General features: G+C 34.9%; 1 protein-coding gene across 1 annotated transcript in view; it reads right to left on the reverse strand.

Annotated features, from left to right (window-relative positions):
- Positions 1 to 17841, reverse strand: part of RXFP2 (relaxin family peptide receptor 2) — a 94656-nt gene that overhangs the window by 23859 nt on the left and 52956 nt on the right. Inside the window, exons 2-5 of the mRNA XM_074213197.1 lie at positions 9058 to 9129; positions 7949 to 8020; positions 6231 to 6302; positions 2463 to 2534 (exon numbers count right to left, since the gene is read on the reverse strand). Coding sequence (XP_074069298.1) covers positions 2463 to 2534; positions 6231 to 6302; positions 7949 to 8020; positions 9058 to 9129 — 288 coding nt within the window. The remainder of the gene's footprint in view (positions 1 to 2462; positions 2535 to 6230; positions 6303 to 7948; positions 8021 to 9057; positions 9130 to 17841) is intronic.

A 17841-nucleotide genomic window follows, 5' to 3' on the forward strand; every position in this document is an offset into this window, starting at 1 on the left:
ATTTCATGAAAAATTAGCATTTTTCCCTTTTTGTAAAAGAACAATTTTAGTTAAATAAAATGTTGAAACTAAGAAGATCAAATTAAAAATATATTAAACTCCTGTACAGGGTCAAATAAACCAACTTCACAAATAGAAGACGGAGATAGTATGACTAAAAAACCATTTATATGAAAAAGATGGGATTTCAAAAGACTATAATTTCAACATAAGCCAACATTGAACTAAGGAAGTAAAAAAAAATTCAATCCAGTTTCATAGTTCTCTAGAATAAAGGAGATTATAGTCTTTTTTGATTGTTTGTTTTGCTTTTTGCATGGTAATGGGGTTAAGTGATTTGCCCAGTGTTATTAGATAGCTGGGTAATTATTAAGTGCCCGAGGCTGAATTTGAACTCAGGTCTTCCTGACTCCAGGGCCAGTTCTTTATCCACTATGCCACCTAGATGCCCCTTGGGAGGATTATAGTCTTGTTATTCTCAGTCATGGTCAGAACCCACTTGAAACATTTTGTTTGATTCCTGGAACCATATTTTAGCAAAGAAGTGGATAATTTAGAAATTATCCAGGGAAGGGAGCCTAGGAAATGAAGGCCCTGGAAATCATGGAAGATGTTATTTATTACTAAAGATAATTAGGGTAAAAGGAAAAGAACCTATATATTCTAAAATGTCTATATCAACTCTATTTGTGGTCAAAGAACTAGAAACTGCAGGGATACCCATCAATTGGGGAATGGTTGAATGAGTTGTGGTATATGGTTATGATGGAATATTACTATGCTATGCTATAAGAAATGATGAGTTCAATAATTTTTAGGAAAATATGGAAAGGCACAAAATAATAAAGAGCAAAATGAGCAGAACCAAGAGAATATTTTATACTTATAACAGAAATATTATTTTAAGAACAATTTAGAATGACAAAGTTATTTTGACTATAACTACCCAAATTAACTATAAAGGACATATCTGCATCCAGAGAAAGAAAGGATAAATATAAAAATATGTATAAAATAATTTTCCATGTATATACCTTTTGTATCTAATGGTAGCCATATCTATAGAGGGTGGGGTAAGGGTGGAGAGAGGGAAGAAAAAAAGAAATTTACATGATATTTTTGTTATATATTTGAGAAATAGCAAGTTGTACAGAGTAGATTTGCAGTTTCATGTATAATTACCTTTTTATTGTACTTTATGGAAACAGTTATTTCAAAAATTAAAAATAAAATTAAAAAAAGAAAAGAAAAGGTTTGTCATTTAATATAAAATAGACTTTCTCTTTGCCCTTCAAAGGCAGAACTAGGAGCAATGGATAAACATTGAAAAAAAGAAGATTTTAGCTTGTTTCGAGGAAAAACTTTGTGACAATTGGCACTGTACAAAAGTAGAATGGACTGCTAACCTAAGTAGGGGTTTTTCCTTCACTGGAAGTCTTCTATCAAAGGCTAGATGAAAATTCAGCAGACATTTTTTAGCAAACAGTGGACTTGATGGCTACCAAAATTCTAGAATTCTGTGAACTTTCCCTATCTCTCTGTTTTTCCTTTCCATGGAGGTTAGAACAAGATCATAAGAACCTTTAATTATAACTTCATAGATGTAGTGCTAGAGGCAATCTGTACAAATCCATCATTTCACTGTCAAGGGACTGGGAAGTTGTGAATTGCCGAAGGTCACACAGATACTTTGTTATTGTTTGAGTATTTCATTTTTCTTATTTCAATGGAATGGAAAGTTACAGTAGAAGGAACAACACTTGGATATGACTCAATTATAATCTATATAAAGGTTTTTGTCAACACGAGTGATTGGAACAGAAAATGGAGATGAAAGACTTAGAGGACTTATCTGAGAATATTTTATTTTATAGAATGCAGAAAGAGCAGCATAAAACCTTTTTTAATGTGAAGAAAAAATATAAGTATACGTGATATAAGCAATATTAACCTGATGAATTTTATATATTACCTTCTTAAACAAAGTCATAGAATTATATGACACAATTTCTTTTCTCTTGCTTGTTTTTGGTGTATTGAACTGTTTTTATTTCATTATTAAGATTACAATTTTATTATAACCCTAAGTGATGCAGTGAATAGACCACTGGATCTAGAGTCAGGAAAATCTAAGTTCAAATATTTCCTTAGATACTTATTAGTTGTATGCTCTTGGATAAGTCACTTAAACCCTCAGTTTTCTCACCTCTGAAATGAACTGGAAAAGGAAATGGCAAATTACTTCAGCCAAGAAAATCCCAACTGAGGTCACAAAGACTCAGACAATTGAACAACAACAACAAAATGAGTATAATTTCTGAGTTAAGATTTAGATACTACTAACATATTTATTTTTTTTGTACAGACTTTGTTGTTGTAAAGATAAAATTTTCATCATTTCAGCTCTCATTTATTCATCTGAATGAATAAACAATTAAAACTTTACTGTAATGTTTACTTACATCCAATTAAGTTGGGGCATGTAGTTACACATCTCCTTAGGGAGTCCTTCCAAGTGGTTATTCATCATAGACCTTTATAAAAGGAAGATATTAATTAGAAATTAAATATGATATCCTCAAACAAAACCAAACCCTAATTTAGCTGAGAAGTTTTGCTGGTCTTATCATTTTGAAATCTGGTGCTTAAAGAGAATTTTTTTAAGGACTGGAAGTATGATTTATTTAACTATTGGGGCACTTCGGGCATAGAAAACTTCTTCCATCAACATGAATCAAAGACTCACAGAATATTGTTGTGTACCCTTGAAGGCACTGTTATGTTAAATTGTCAATCAAATGTCAACATTTATTAAGTACCTACTATATGCCAAAGGAGCAAAAGGTGACCCAATGGGCAGAATATGGGTCTGGAGTCAGTAAGACTCATCTTCCAGAGTTCAAATATGGACTTATACACTCACTAGCTGTTTGACCTTGGACAAGTTTGTCCTCAGTTCCTCAAGTGTAAATTGAGCTGGAGAAGGAAATGATAAACCATTCCAGTATCTTTGCCACATAGGGTCAAAGAGTTGGACATGGCTAAAAATGACTGAACAACAGCCATATGTCAGTCAATTTGTCAGTGCCTGGACATACAAAGAGGTAAAAGATAGTACCTGCAATCAAGGGGCTCATAATCTAACTAGGGAGGTAATAGCAAACCAATATATACAAATAAAATACTTATAGTATAAATATTAAATAATTCAGAGAGGGAAGATACTAGAATTAAGAAGAAATGGGAAAGATTTCCTATAGCAGATGGGATTTCAGGTAGGACTTAAAGGAAGCCAGGGAAACCAGTAGATGGAGATCTGGAGGGAGAGATTCCAGGTATGAGGGACAATCAGAGAAAATGCCCAGAGCTGAGAGATTGGAGAATCTTGTTCTTGGAAAAGCCAGAAGCCTAGTGTCATCAAAGAGTATGTGTTGGGAGTTAGTTGTAAGAAGACTGGAAAAAGTGAGTAAGGATTAGATTATGAAAGGATTTGAAAACCAAAGAGAGGATTTTGTATTTGATCCTGGAGGTAATAGGGAATTACTGGAATTTATTGAATAGTGGAGTGACATGATTGGACTTGTGCTTTAGGAAAATCACTTTAGTATCTGAATGGTGGATGGATTGGAGGGGAGAGAAATCTGAGGGAGACAGATTCATCAGTAGGTTATTGCAATAGTCAAGGCTGAGCTGATTTAGACCCACACTAGAAGGGTGACAATGTAATTAAAAGACTTTGATAAGAAACTAGATGTGAGGGATGGTGTGAAAGGTAGTGAAGAGTCAAAGAGAAGACCTAGGATGAAAATTTGAGGGGCTGGAAGGACAATGTTGCCCCTGAAAGTAATACGTAAATTAGGAATAGGGTAAGGGATAATTTAAAGGGAAAGATATTGAGTTCAGTTTTGGAAGTGTTGAGTTTAAGATATCTACTAGATAGCTCCTCAAATTTATATCCAGTTTGAGATGTCTGAAAGGTACTTAGAGACTGAAGATCAGAGGTTAGCAGAGAGGTTAAGTCAGGATGGGTAGATCTTAAAATCATTAGCAGAGAGATGATGATTAAATCCATGGGTACTGGTAAGATCATTGAAGGAGAAGAAAAGAGGACTCAGGCAGAACTCTGTGGGACATCTATACTTAAAAGGTATGACCAGGATGAGGACTCAACAAAAGAACATAGAAGCAATGGTCAGATAGGTAGGGGAAAAAACCAGGAGAGTGTGGTAACCTGAAAATTTAGAGAAAAGAAATGGAGGAATAGGGTTTGGATAATGATTTACAGAGGTTCAGAATCACTTGTATGTGGGGTATGACAAGTATAAGGACATTCATCATTGAATGGAAGGAATTACTCTTCTTTCCAGAGGAGGTTGGAGACAAGTACAGTAGGGGTAGAAAAACATATGGTCAGTTGGTCAGATGGTAGGTCTCATTTCACTACTTCTCTGAAGACTGGAGATAAGTCAGGAGACAGCCTAGCAGGAGAAGGAAATGCTACTCTCCTCCAACTTCCCTCTTTTTCCCTTGGGGGAAACATGAGGCAGCAGAAGGAGGCACAAGGTTAGTGGAAAGTGTCATTTCTCTTTTCATTTGAGTTTGGAGATAAGATGGCTACAAAAGAAGTAGAAATATTGCCACAAAGATTTGTGGATGCAGATTGAAGTCTGTCCCTGGCCCCTGTAGGAGCCTTCCCTCAGGGACACATGCAGCAGAAGTTGGACCGTTAGTCTATGTCAAATGTAAGAGATAGACCCAGGTCTTTTCTATGTCTGGGCCAGCTCTCAATCTCCTACTTCATGCTGTCTTTCAAAAAGAGCTCTTTTAGGATAAGACAATTTTTTTTTCAAACTGGTCTTTATCTGGCATTGAAAAAAGAACCAGACTTTGGAAAAGAAATTAAGAATGGGTAAATATGATATATATATATATATATATATATATATATATATATATATATATATATATATATATATAACCTGAATTAATGTGTCATCTATTTTAGATTTATGAAATGAAACTAATTTTGCATATATATATAAGTATGTTTATGTATAAATACTTATGTATATTTGGTAATAATTTTAAAATACATACATCCAAATGAAAATTGTCCTTATTGTTATAAGTATAAAATCATACTCTACATAGGAAAGGAATGCTTGATTTCCAAGTATTTAGGAATTCTTCTGGGAGTGTCACTCAAACTGAAGTGCCACAGAGAGAAGAATGTAAAGAAAAATCATCTCTCATGCATGTTAAGATGGAGGATATGGTCCATAATACTGTAGTACTCACTTTACATGTGGAAAAATGATACTGTAATTCCTACAGTAAAATAAATATTTATATATTTGTATATTTATATATATGAAAGTAGCAATCCATTTCTATGCATTAATAAAAACTGGAAAAAGTGCAGTTTTCAGCAAGGTGTTTTTTTTTTTGAAAGAAAAAGGCATTATATGTTTCCTGATCATGTAGTGGAAAGAACTGGTCTCATCTCTGATGCTTACTATAAAACTGAAATTCAGAAAAAGTGATTTGCCCCTAGACATATAGTGGATGAATGTAAATGAAAATGAAAACTATATTTTTCAGTTTTTAGGGATTTAAAGCTATGCTGGAGCCAGCTTTTAGTGGGATCATTAAGTCTTGGAAATTGGCAAGTATCACAAATTAAGGCTTGGGTTATTTTTTTTGTTGATTGTCTAGACTTGAGAAAGTGATGAAGGAAATATTAATAATACAGTTTAAATTTAAAAGTGTATCATGCATTCATTTCTCTTCCCCAGATGTCTAGTTGTTAAACATTTACTAATACATCTCTGAATCTAGGTACTATCTATCAGCACTCTTAAGATGAAAATTATTTTCTTAAAATGATTTGTGGGGATTATTTTCTGATTTATTTTCTTTGCATCTATGGAGGAAAAATTGTGTTGGAGCCAAGATCCTGTCAGATTTAAGAACTAAGCTTGTGAAAAATGGACACTAACTTGGGAAGCCAACAAAAATGAGTATGCTTTATACCAAATCAGTTATTGGGTTTGAGAAGAAAGTAATACACTCCTCCACCTTTGATTCTTTTTATGGGGTGGTCTGGAGAATGGTACATGAAATCTCTACACATTTTGTGCATTATGGACATTTTAAGGAAAGTTATTGAACCTCTTTATAAATCTGAATCAGGTACTATTGAACAGATGAAGAAATGAATTTGTACTTACAAGAAAAACAAAGAATTTAATCCAGTAAATAACTGCTGTGAAATTCTGGTTATTGGGTTGTCATCTAGAATTCTGACAAAAAACATAATTAAGAAGTTTCAGTGTTAATGGTATTTGAAAACTGATATTATATTTTATTTAGGATTCATGTCCCATCTACTTTCAATAAGGCATTGGATGTCATTTGAAAAGTATGACCATTAAAAATAACATAAAAAGAAGCAAGGCAACAGATGGTGCTAGGCACCTAAGATGAGCTAATTACTACAATTATCTCCTAAATTTTGTTTAAAGCTTCCAAGGTAGCTAATATAAGAGTGGAAAGACATTGTCAGAAATATATTTTTTTTCTTACTCATAGGTTATACTAGCAAATGTTAGATACAATGTTAGGCAACTTCTACATAGTTTGCAAGGGTGAGTATGGTAGGAAAAACAAAAGAATTGAATTCATGTTCACGTTGTATGAGAATGTTTAGCCCTCTGCTTTTAACCATGATACCATTTCCCCCTCATTAGCAGGCAAGAATCCAAGCTTTCTACTCTGTACTGAAGGACTAATATAAAGTTATTTTGATCTTAGATCATATTTTAAGGAAACCAAAACCAGAATTACATGAGATTAGGGAGAAAGGTAAATTGAAATTGAGAAAGTGAATTCAAATATAAATATTAGGCCACATTTTAAGGAAACCAAAATCAGATTGGGGAGAAAGTAAATTGAAATGAAAAAGTAAATTGAAATAGAAAGTTATTTTTGGTATTAGGTCATATTTTGAGAAAACCAAAAGTGGGAGTCCATGAGATTAGGGAGAAAGTTCAACTGAAGTGAGGAAGTTCTTAGGCCCCTACTCCTTTTTCTAATCTTGCTAATGATAATTAGAAATTTATGGATAGAGATAGGGGAACAGGATAAAGGTAAAACTAGAAACATGGTACTTATGATAGTAAGTACAGTTCATTCAATATAATTCAACAAACATTTATTAAAATTTTACTATGTATAAGGCACTATGATAGATGTTAGGAGTACAAAGTCAAAATACAAGATAGTCATTGCTTCAAAGGGCTTACACTCAACCTAAGAGAGTTTATACTATATTGAAAATGCCCTTTCTATAACATACTCCACTTATAGTACAATAAGTAAAGACAAAGTAATTTGAGGAGGAAGAGATCAATTAAAACTAGAGAATGTGAGAAAATCAGGGAATCCCTTATTCTCTGGGTCTCAGACAAGTTATCCCTGATTTTCAGGACATAGCTATCATGTACCTAGGTGGTTATCTCCTTCCCCCACCCTTACTTTCCTATTATGAATGTAAGCAGGTACTATCTTTTTACTTGTATTTGTATACCTCATGCTTAGCACCTTGTAAATGAAAAATAAATACTTGCCAATGTAACTTTGAAGAACCATTCTATTATTTGATAATATGGTGCCAAGGGAGGCAACTAGGTGGCACAGTGGTAAAGCACTGACCCTGGAGTCAGGAGGACCTGAGTTCAAATCCAGCCTCAGACACTTAATAATTGCCTAGCTGTGGGCAAGTCACTTAACCCCATTGCCTTAAATAAAAATAAAAATTTTAAAAATCATGAAGAAAATATAAAATGGTGCCAAATTAAAAAAAAAACAAACAAAATTACAACAGAAACAATAATGGGATACCTCTAGACACATTATTTATAGAGGAAATATGACCTGGGATACTTACAACCATGATAACTCATGTAAATCTTTAAACACTCCAGGCCTGAGACTGGTAATACAATTATGACTAAGATACCTGCAAACAGAAGAAACCACATGAAAGTCAATTGGACCCTGGTTGACTGCTTTTGCCCTTTGTGTTAGAATATATGTTAATTTTGGGGCTTACTTTGTACCTATCTAAATAGCTGTACCTGAAAAGTCCACGTTATTCCATGGAGAGCCATAGAAAATCACTCAATGAATATGAGTCATTATTCTAGGACCTTCCCTTTGAGATGATTTTCATTTTATCCTATATATATCCTGTTTGCATGTTGTCTACCCTATTAGACTCTGAGTTCCTTGAGAACAGGGGCTGGTTTTTTTGCCTTATTTTGAATCCCCAGAACTTAACACTCTCCCTGGCTAAGACTCACACAGTGATGATGATGATGGCACAGTGGATAGAGAACTGACCTTGGAGTCAGAGGGACAGGATTTCAAATCTGACCTGAGACACTTGACACTTAGCTGTGTGACCTTGGGCAAGTCACTTAACCCTGATTGCCTCGAATTCAGGGCCATCTCCAGTCATCCTGTTTCATATCTGGCCACTGGAACCAGATGACTCTGGAGGAGAAAGTAGTGACTTAGCATAGCACCCCTCACTCAAATCCAATTCATGTGTTTGTCATGGCATAACCTCTGTGATGTCATGTCTTTTTTTGAGAATGAAGGACAAATATCATCACTCTTCCTGGCAACTGATGTAGGCTTTGAATAGAGCAATAAAGATTACTATAATATTGGGTAATTGATCCAAAGAGGAAAAGTTAAAGGAGCTTTGGTTAATTAATCTAAAAACTTGTAAGGTTAAAGAGGGACTTTAGCTTTTTCAGTGAAAATTGAAGAGCCTTATTTTTCATGCTTAGTGACTAATTAATTTGTGGTGTGATCTTTTGCCAGATATTTTTTCTGTTATTAATATATATATATATATATATATATATATATATAATGTGCATGTATCTATATATACATATATACACAAATACACAATATATTTAGAATAGCTCTATTTTTCCTTTTTAATAAAGATGATATACAGAATGTGCTAAAAAAGTTACTTACAAAATTTGAAGTTTGTACAATCCATAAAAAGCTTTTCTGGATATATATTTAATACAGTTATACTGTAAGAATCTGGTGGGATAAGACAAAAGAGCACTGTGGTTATGTTTTATATGCTATATTTAAAATGTCTTTAAAATGTTGCTGTGAAGAAAGCACATTATAAATGTTAAATCACTCCTTAAGTGTAAGTTATTAGGCTATCAACTCTGGAAAGACTGTTCAACTTAGCATCAAGAAATGAAGATTAAACCTTGTCTCTGACACTAGCTCTGTCATCATGGGTAAGTCTCTTAAATTTTTTTAGCCCCAATTTTACTATCTATTTTTAAAAAAAGATTAATAAAATCAGCCTTACCTTTCTCACAAGGTTATTTTGTGCAAAGTACTTTGAAACTTCAAAGTGTTATATAGTTGTGAGTTATTCATATTTTTCTTCAGTCCAGAACTGCTGTGACCTAACATCAACTTTCTAAGGAGGACTTATGTAAAAATTACCCAGACTGAACTACTTGAACTCTTTGTTGCCCTTTGAGGAAGCTATAGCTATGGTGCCCTGAATGCTGCTCTTTGGTTCTGCCTGGTCAGTTCTCACAAACCAAACTATAGAAGAAAAGCAAGGGGAAAGGTGGGAGAGATCTCAAGTTTAAGTCTTAGCTTTGTCCCTGATTTATCTAAGTGACCTTTGTCAAACTACTTATCCTTTCTGGAGTTTATTTTCCTCATCTGTAATATGAGGGCATTGGCTTCGATGTTCTCTAAAGTTCATTTCTGTTCTGTGTATTCATTCTGTGAGTCTGTGAAAGACTCCCTCTCCTCCCCCCAGTTCCCACCCCTAAAAAAAGATTAGCTGCTACAAGAAGCACACATATAGAGGAAATGCTTGCAGATATTGCCAGACAGTGATAATAGTACATTAGAAGTAATTTTCTTATTGGGACAGGCTGTCCACATTAGCAAAAAAATGTAATCAGTATCAGTACTTTTTATTCAGTAATACTGTGATTCAATCACTGTGCTAAATGATAGAAAAAAATAGAAAATATAAAGAGAAATAAAAACACAGAAAAACCACCCTCAAGTAGATTACTTCTAATAGAGGAGACAATATGAATATAAGCAGGTAAATAAATAATATTAGGTAATCTTAGAGAGGAAGGCACAAGAAACTGAGGGGACTGAAAAGGGCCTCTTGTAGAAAGTGGCATTTGAGGTGAGGAGGGAGAGCATGGCAGGCCTGGAGAACAAAAAGCACCAAAACGGGAAATGGAGTGTCTATTGGAGGAAGAGCAAGTAGACCAAGAAATGCATGGATTATAGAGTGGGTAGAGGGGAATAACAGGTAAAAGGACTGGACATACAAGAGAATACCATTTGTGAAGGGCTCTATGAGCCAAACAGAGGCGTTTGTGTTTATTAAGGGCAATAAATAGCCTTTTGGGTGGTCTCCCTGATTTAAGTCTTTGCCACTTTGCCAATCTATCCTCCCCTGAACTGTTGAATTGATATGTTCATGTTCTTATCTCCCTCTCCTCCAATACAATAAACTTCAGTCCTCCCTACTACCTTCAAGATCAAATATAAAATCCTATTTCACATTCGAAGCCCTCTACAACCTGCCCTCCTCCTATCTTTCCAGTCTTCCTACACCTTTATTTTTCCACCATGTGAATTATACAGTGATACAGGCTTCCTTTCTATTCCTTACACAAGACTCTCCATCTCCTGAATAGGCATTTTCACTGGCCTTCCCCATGCCTAGAACTCATTCTCTCCTCATCTTTGCTTCCTACCTGACTTCTCTGGCTTCCTTTAAATCCTAGATAAAATCTCATCCCCTTGTCTAGTGCCTTCCCACTGTTGATTTTTTTTCCAATTTATTCTGCATCTATCCTATTTGTACAAAGTTGTTTACATATAGTCTGCCTCATTAGACTTTGAGCTACTTGAAAGCTGGTCTGTCATTTTATCTTTCTTTTTATCCCTTCACTTAGCACAGTGTGCATTAATAAATGCTTGTTGATTGACTAACTAGTTATTAGAGAGCCATTGGAGTTTCTTGAATAAATGCGGGGAGTGGTATGCCATAATTTGACTTGAGTTTTAGGACATTATGGTGAACTGGTGAAAATAGTATATTGTAAAGACTTGTTACTGCTGAGCCAGCCTGCTGAGAATTTGTATATAGTACATTTACAATTCAGAGTTCTTATATATGAAATATAAAATTTCTCCTCTTATCATTATGAGGGAACTGAACATCATAATTCCCATTTTGTGGATGAAACATTTAAAACTCACAAAAATTAAAATAATTATTTAGTCACAGAGTGAACAGTGACTGGGGCTGGGAATGGAACACCAGACTCATGATTCTAAATCTTAGTTTTTATATTAAGCCCAATTACTTAGCAGTGGACAATTGACACAATAATAATTTGGTTAAGATTATCGAACAGTTTCAATTTGCTTGCAAAGCTGTATATTATAACTGTTTGTGTTTTTGTCACATTTCTTTACCAGAGATCCATGAAGATGGTAAGTATGTTTTATCTAAACTTTGACATTTTCCTAGTGTATAAAGAAGAATACTTTTTATACAGTGATCCATGATGAATATTTTGTGAATTTTCTTGGCATCAAGTCTATATTGGACTCTGTAATTTCTATCCATTTCCCTTAGCCTTCCCCTTTGGCGGTCAAACAAAGTAATTGTAATCCCTCCTCTACAAAACAATTCTTTAAATACTTGAAGTTAGTTATCAGCTCCTCTCCAAGTCTTTTCTTCACTAGGGTAATCATCTTTAATGACTTCATCCAGTCTTTATGTGACTGATTCTAATTGTCCACTTTTGGATATTCTTTAGCTTTTAAATTTCCTTCTTACCCAGTGGTGGCCTGAAATGAACATAAAACTCCACGTGAGATCTGATGAGGGCAGAGTAAAATAAAACTTGCCACTTCTCTATTCTTAGAAGCTTCTAGACCTCTTCATGAAGCCCAAGAATCATTGGGGTTTTTTTTTTGACTGTTATATAACATTGCTGACCTATATTAAGTTAAATATTTGTTAAAAATCCTCAGAGCTTTTTCAGAACAACTGTTGTCTAACCATATTTTGCATGCTATACATATGAATATAATTTTTGATATTTAACTACAACACTGCATTCATCCTTTTTGACTCTGCTCTTATTGGATTCAATCCACTCAAGATTCTGTTGGATATTGAATGTTAGGGACTTTGTTAACTATCCCTTCCAGCTTTGAGTCATCTGCTAACTTGATAAACATACCATCTATGAATATATTAAATTCATCATAATAAAGTTAAGTAGCACAAAGACAAGGATAGTTCCCTGGGGTACTCCATTGAATCCTTACACCATATTGATACTGTACCATTAACAACTACTTTTTGAGTCCAGTTGTCTGACCAGTTTGGAATCCATTGTTGTCTAATTTATTTCTCTCAATTTTCTCCATGAAAACAGAGTTTATAAAATTTTTTTACTAAAATTTAGGTAAACTATGTCCACTACCATTCCCCTCATCTACTGGTTTAGCAATGCTATCTTGTCAAAAAAGAAAATAAAACCAACTTGGCTTGACTCATTGATAAAACCATGATAGTTCTTTGTAACTACCAGTTTTATATATATATATATATGTATATATATATGTACATATACATATATATACATGTATGTGTGTGTATGTAAAATGTGTATATATCTGTACATGTTTTTCAACTATAATAATAATAATAATAATAATAATAATAGTCAATAATCTTTTCTAACATTTAGTTTGCATACCCTTTTTTGAAAATCAAGACCTCATTGTCCCTTCTCCAAACTTGTAGTACCACTTCTATTTCCCATGATTTTCCAGACGTCACCATTGACAGCTTAGCAATCACACTTGTTAGTACTTTCAGGCCCTAAGGATATATGTTATCTGGACCAGGTGACATAAATTCATCAAAGGTAGCAGCTTAGGTGCCCCCTTGTTATCTCCTTACTTATCTTGGTTCTCATTCCCTGTTATTCTTGTTCTGTCATTTCCAATTTAAAAGTCATTCTCCTTGTCAGAGAAAACAGGAACAAAGCATAAATTTAGTAGTTCTACCTTCTCTCTATTGTTAGTTATCATTATCTCATCTATCCCATGCAAATGTCTTTTACTTTCTTTGATCTGAATTTTTTTTTCTCCCAGTATGATTAAGTCTACAAGCATTTAGTAAGCATCTGCTATAATCCAGGTACTTTGCTTAGTTTTGGGGATATAGAAAAAAAAGACAAAAAAATTATCCTTACTCTTAAGGAGCTCACAATGTAATTAATATAAGTAAAAGGACTACAGACAAATTTCATCATAAATGGCTAAAACTCAGATGTGGTAAAATGTGACTACAAAAGTCAATATCAAATTTTGTGGTTACAGAATACTAGTGAAAGAAATTATAAAAGGATAAGTTAATTATATGAATTTATAATAACAGCAACAGCAGAAAATGGAAAAACACAATATAGGTACCCTGTGGTGCCCTTTAAACATCAAATTCACTGCTACTCACGGTATTTACATTTCATAATAGGCTTTCCAAAAACCTATCCTCTTTTCCAACATGTGAAATCTTGACAAAGTGGGCAGTTCCCTGCATTGTTAATTTAACCTTCCACACATTCAAACTTTGGACAAATCTTCCAAGGTATCATGTTGTCCTTCCATAACCCTTGTCTTTGCTATCGACTAATATTCTCTGTTAGGAATACCTTCCTCATTCCCTTTTCTTCAAGCTTTATTTTGGTTCTTTCTGAACATACTTTTTTTTAGATATGTATTATATCTTTCTGTGTTTTTGTTTTGTATGGAGATAATCATCCTATCTAATCTTTATATCTCTTAAATACCTTTGCTTACATTTGCATACGTTAGACATTAATAAATACTCAGGGATACCCTGGTGTGATGGTAGCTGCAAAGGAAGTTTAGACTGGAAGGTTTCTTGGGCTCAGGAGTTTTAGGTTGTATTGGACTATACTGATCAGGAATGTTCACTAAGTTGATGTGATGGAATCATGGAAAGAAAAAGAGCATGTGGGGATGTGGGGAAGTTATCAGGTTGTTTCAGGAGGGGCAAAGAGATCCAGGTTCAAAACAGATCTGATCAAAACTTCTATGTTAATTTGTAATTGGATCTGGCTGTGAGTTATCCCTGCACTTCAGTCGATCATGAGTGAGATAGGTAGACAATTGTAAAATTAAAGACAGAAAAATGGTAGATATTGATAGATGGATAGATAGATCGAGGGACAGACAGACAGATGTTTGAACATATAGATGGCTAAATTCTTATTTATATCAATAATGAAGCATGGAATGAATGAATGAATGAATGAATGAAATAGCATTTACTAAATACTATCTGCCAAGCACTATAGAATCCTGGAAATTTAATCTGGATGATTTAGATTGACATGCTAGCTCCTCTTTAGGGTATATGTGTATCTCTCTCTCTCTCTCTCTCTCTCTCTGTATATATATATATATATATATATATATATATATATATGTATATGTGAGTGCATGTGCACACACACACATACAGACACATATATATGTAGGAGCAGCTAAATGGTTCAGTGGATAAAGCACTGGCCTTGGAATTGGGAGGACAGGAATTTGAATCCAGCCTCAGACATATGCCACTTATGAGCTGTGTGGTCTTGGGCAAATCACTTAACCCTGATTGTCTTGCATCCTGGCCATCTCCAATTCCTGATTCATATCTGGCCCCTGGACCCAGACTCTGGAGGAGAAAGTGAGGCTGGTGATAACACAGTACCTCTCACTCAAATCCAATCCATGTGCTTGTCATAGCATCACCTCTTTTGATGTCATGGTCTTTTTCAAGAATGAAGGACAAACATCATTATATATACAAAAAGCTTTACAGGTGGAAAGGATCTTGGAGGCCATTCGTGTTCAACCTTCTTACTTTTTACAGATGAGGAAACAGACTTTTCCAAGCTAGAGCAACTAGCAAGTGATTTAGTTGAGATTTAAATGCTCGGCTTCCTAACTCCAATCAAGTCCATCTATTGTACAACACTGCCTTTAGTTTTCCCATGATTGAGCAAATTTGAAACCCCATTTTTCATTTAAGTTGACTATGAGTCAGCAAGTTCATGGAAGACATGGAGTCTATCTTATCTGTCTTCATTTCTCCCATAGTCCCAGTCCACAACACAATTACTCCCCATTAATAAATAAATATTTATTTTGAATTAAGTTGACTCATCAATCATCCCTTACAAGAAAGCTTGGCATTGAAACTACCTAGATCATCAATGGAATGAAAAGGACTGAGACTGGGACTTCTCTCTTTTAATTTGGTCTTTTAAATAGTTCCTTCTTCCTCTCTAAGAGAAAAGTTTAATTTGATTATAGGAAAATGTGAACCTAGAAAACTGATAAATCATTGAAAATAGACAGCCAGACACCTCAATGGACAGAGTAATGGATCTCAGGAAGACCTGAATTCAAATACAACCTCAGACATTTGCTAGCTATGTGATCGTGGGCTAATCACTTAACCTCTGTTTACCTCAGTTTCCTCAACTGTAAAATGGGGATAATAAAAGTACCTACCTTACAGGGTTGTTGTGAGTCTCAAATGAAATGATATTTATAAAAGCCCTTAGTATAATGCTGGCAAATAGTAGGTGCCTTGTCAATGCTTATTCTCTTCACCTAATGGACTCTTTTAAATCACAAGGAAGCAATAAGGACATTTACTACACTATGTGTTGAAAGCATTTACTAAAAATAACTCTCTGGTTCATGAATTCCTGCTGTTTCAGCTGTCAGGACTTTTAAATGCAGAAACACTGGGAATTTATGTTCTTGATACCAAAGCAAATAAATGTTTTAATGATATGCATGTTCAAAGGCTGGCTATTTTTTTAAGACAACATTTGGTATTCAGAAGCTGGCTCCAAACTGCTTCAAATACACTTTCCTGTTAGTGGTCACATATAACAAGAGCCCAGTGTATTATGCTGCACTTTTTAAATTTACATAAAGGTCTGAGTTACATGGAAGAAGAGGACTGCTGGTTGGTTTCCATGGCAGCAGGAATAAAGTATTACAGTCAATCCCACAAATTTTCTCCCTCTGAAAGGCCATCAAGAAGAAAGTGCCATTTTTGTTAGAAGGTTCAAAAAGACTTAATATTTTTATTTATTTTTTTAGATTTTTGCAAGGCAAATGGGGTTAAGTAGCTTGCGCAAGGCCACACAGCTAGGTAATTATTAAGTGTCTGAGACCGAATTTGAACCCAGGTACTCCTGACTCCAGGGCCGATGCTTTATCCACTGCGCCACCTAGCTGCCCCAAGACCTAGTATTTTTAAAAATGATTCTAATAAATGACTTGGCAGGGACTCTCATCAGTTCTCCTGTAAAGACATTCATTTGGCATTTAAAATTTCATCTTGGTTTAATTATTTTTCAGATAAAAAAAGGTTCTCCTAAAAGGACTTCTTCTCCATTATACCTTTTTTGTTTTGCAAGGCAAATGGGGTTAAGTGGCTTGCCCAGGGCCACACAGCTAGGTAATTATTAAATGTCTGAGGCCAGATTTGAACTTAGGTACTCCTGACTCCAGGGCCGGTGCTCTCTCCACTGCGACAGCTAGCCACCCCCACTGTACCATTTTAAAAGAAATTTATATATGGAAATAACATTAAAGAAATCCTCAGTGATCAAACACCGCATACCACTACCTACCTCAGAATCCAGAGCAACTTTTATGTGTGCTTTTGTGTATCATTCAAAAACCTTCCGTGGCTTCCCAGTGTCTGTAGAATCAAATCTAAGTTTCTTAGCCTGGTATTCAAAGCCTTCCCCACCCCAACACCACCCTAGGTGAGGCAGCACATGGAGCTCTTGACTGGGAGTCAGGAAACCCTGTGTTCAAATCCAACGCAGACATTTACTAGTTGTAATTTTTAAGTCTAGGGCAAGTGACACAAAGCATATCCTCATCTGGGCTAGGACATGGTACAGATGGTGGGAGCACCAAGACCTTGGATGTTGGCATCTGTCCACTATTTGGGGGTCCCTGTGATGTATCTGTGTGTATATGTGTCAGGGAGGATTTTGGAGAGGAGCTCATTTTAACCAGTAATCTGGATTTTATTTTAACTAATAATTCTTGATAAACAGGTGTTAAGTTCTGTTGTTTCTATACTGCTGAGGTGCTGCAAGCACTTTCATGTTATTTCAATCTGTTGACTTAATTTCAGCTTATTATTGTTGTTAAATCAGTTTTCAATCATGTCTGACTCATTGTGATCACAATTTTGGGGATTTCTTTGCAAGGATACTAAACAGCTTTGCCATTTTCTTCTTCAGCTCATTTTATAGATGAAGAAACTGAGGCAAAGTGTTAAGTGCCTTTTCCAGGGTCCCATAGACTGAGGCTGAATTTCAGCTCAGGTTTTCCTGACTCCAGGCCTAGCACCAATGCCTAACTAGCACAGTATAGAATAAGTGCTCAAAGAATGTTTGTGGCTACTGCTATTGGTGGTTGCTTAATCTCATATTTCATGAGAATATAAAGGTATCAAAAACTCTAGTGTTCTTAATTTGGTTGTAGTCATGTTGAGAGAGTCATCCATGAAAGCCTTTGATCAACTACTCCAAGACGGTTGTTTAAATTGGGGCCTAGAAAATCCAATTTTCGACTATGAGAGGTGTCTGGGGAATTCTTATA

The sequence above is a fragment of the Macrotis lagotis genome, chromosome 1 (assembly GCF_037893015.1).
Source record: "Macrotis lagotis isolate mMagLag1 chromosome 1, bilby.v1.9.chrom.fasta, whole genome shotgun sequence".
Taxonomy (NCBI): Eukaryota; Metazoa; Chordata; class Mammalia; order Peramelemorphia; family Peramelidae; genus Macrotis; species Macrotis lagotis.